General features: G+C 40.3%; 1 protein-coding gene across 1 annotated transcript; it reads right to left on the bottom strand.

Moving 5' to 3' along the window:
* Window positions 1-307: 307 nt before the first annotated feature.
* Window positions 308-938, bottom strand: LOC130721048 (histone H2B.4). Its single transcript, XM_057571778.1, has one exon. The coding sequence runs from the start codon at window positions 887-889 to the stop codon at window positions 467-469; it is 423 nt and encodes a 140-aa protein (XP_057427761.1). The 5' UTR covers window positions 890-938; the 3' UTR covers window positions 308-466.
* Between the last annotated feature and the right edge of the window lie 296 nt (window positions 939-1,234).

The following is a 1,234-nucleotide window of genomic DNA, read 5'->3' on the forward strand; positions in this document are numbered from 1 at the left end:
TTCACTTTATGCAGCTTTTTAATTGCCGCAATCTCCACTTTAGCTTTTTATTTCATGACAGTAACTGCAATCTGCGTCACACAAGTCTCTAGTAAAGTGTACTATCACCCACTTAGGTGCGTTTGTGTTTGGATGTCAGTTGAGATCATCTGTTAAAATCAACTTGAAAGCATTTTCAACCCAACGAAACCTAAAAATTACTAAAACCAAACACAAACTTAATAGTTGAATTGCAGAATCAGAGTAAGCAGAGTGATCGATCATACAATAAATAAGAATAACCAGAATCAAAAAATAGACAAGAACAAAATCAAATTCCACCGTCAAATTTTTCATTATAACAAAAATTCAATCAAGCACAAATATACGATGATTATTCCAAACAAGAGCTTCCATAAAAACCAGATCTACATTTCAATTCATCAAAAAGAAGCTCAATGCAAAACCTAGATCTAAACCCTAAAATCTAAGAACTGGTGAATTTCGTCACAGCCTTAGTCCCTTCAGAAACAGCATGCTTAGCCAATTCACCAGGAAGAACCAAACGCACTGCAGTCTGGATCTCACGAGAGGTTATGGTAGGCTTCTTGTTGTACCTGGCGAGCCTGGAAGATTCCTGAGCAAGCTTCTCGAAGATGTCGTTGATGAAGCTGTTCATGATCCCCATGGCCTTGCTGGAGATTCCAATGTCAGGGTGAACCTGCTTCAGAACCTTGAAGATGTAGATCTTGTAGGTTTCCACGCTCTTCTTCGTGCGCTTCTTCTTCTTCTCGCTGCCGGTGGCGTCCTTCGAGATCTTCTTCTCCGCCTTCGGCTTCTTCTCCGCCGGTGCCTTCTCCGCCGCCGCGGGCTTCTTCTCTGCCGGCTTCTTCTCTGCCTTGGGAGCCATTGTTGGGGTCTGAGAGTTTCTGAGTGAAATGATGAGTGAAGATTGAGTGGAGATTAAAGATTTCAGATTGTTATTATATAGAGGTGAGTGATGGGTTCTGATTGGAGGATAGGGGATAACACGGATCGATGACGTGTTTAGTTTCATGTTCGTTGATTTTACTGTAGGTAATTAACGGTTGAGATTACACCGGATCCTGAGTTTTGTTTACTTATCAGGAGCTTAAAACGGGCACGTGTTAAGTCTCAGCCTGGCAACTAACACTCTATATAATTTCCAAAAGAGGGGAATTTTGTATTTATTACTATGAATTAGTAATAAAATAAAAGTATTAATTGTATCTTT

The sequence above is a fragment of the Lotus japonicus genome, chromosome 5 (assembly GCF_012489685.1).
Source record: "Lotus japonicus ecotype B-129 chromosome 5, LjGifu_v1.2".
Lineage (NCBI taxonomy): Eukaryota > Viridiplantae > Streptophyta > Magnoliopsida > Fabales > Fabaceae > Lotus > Lotus japonicus.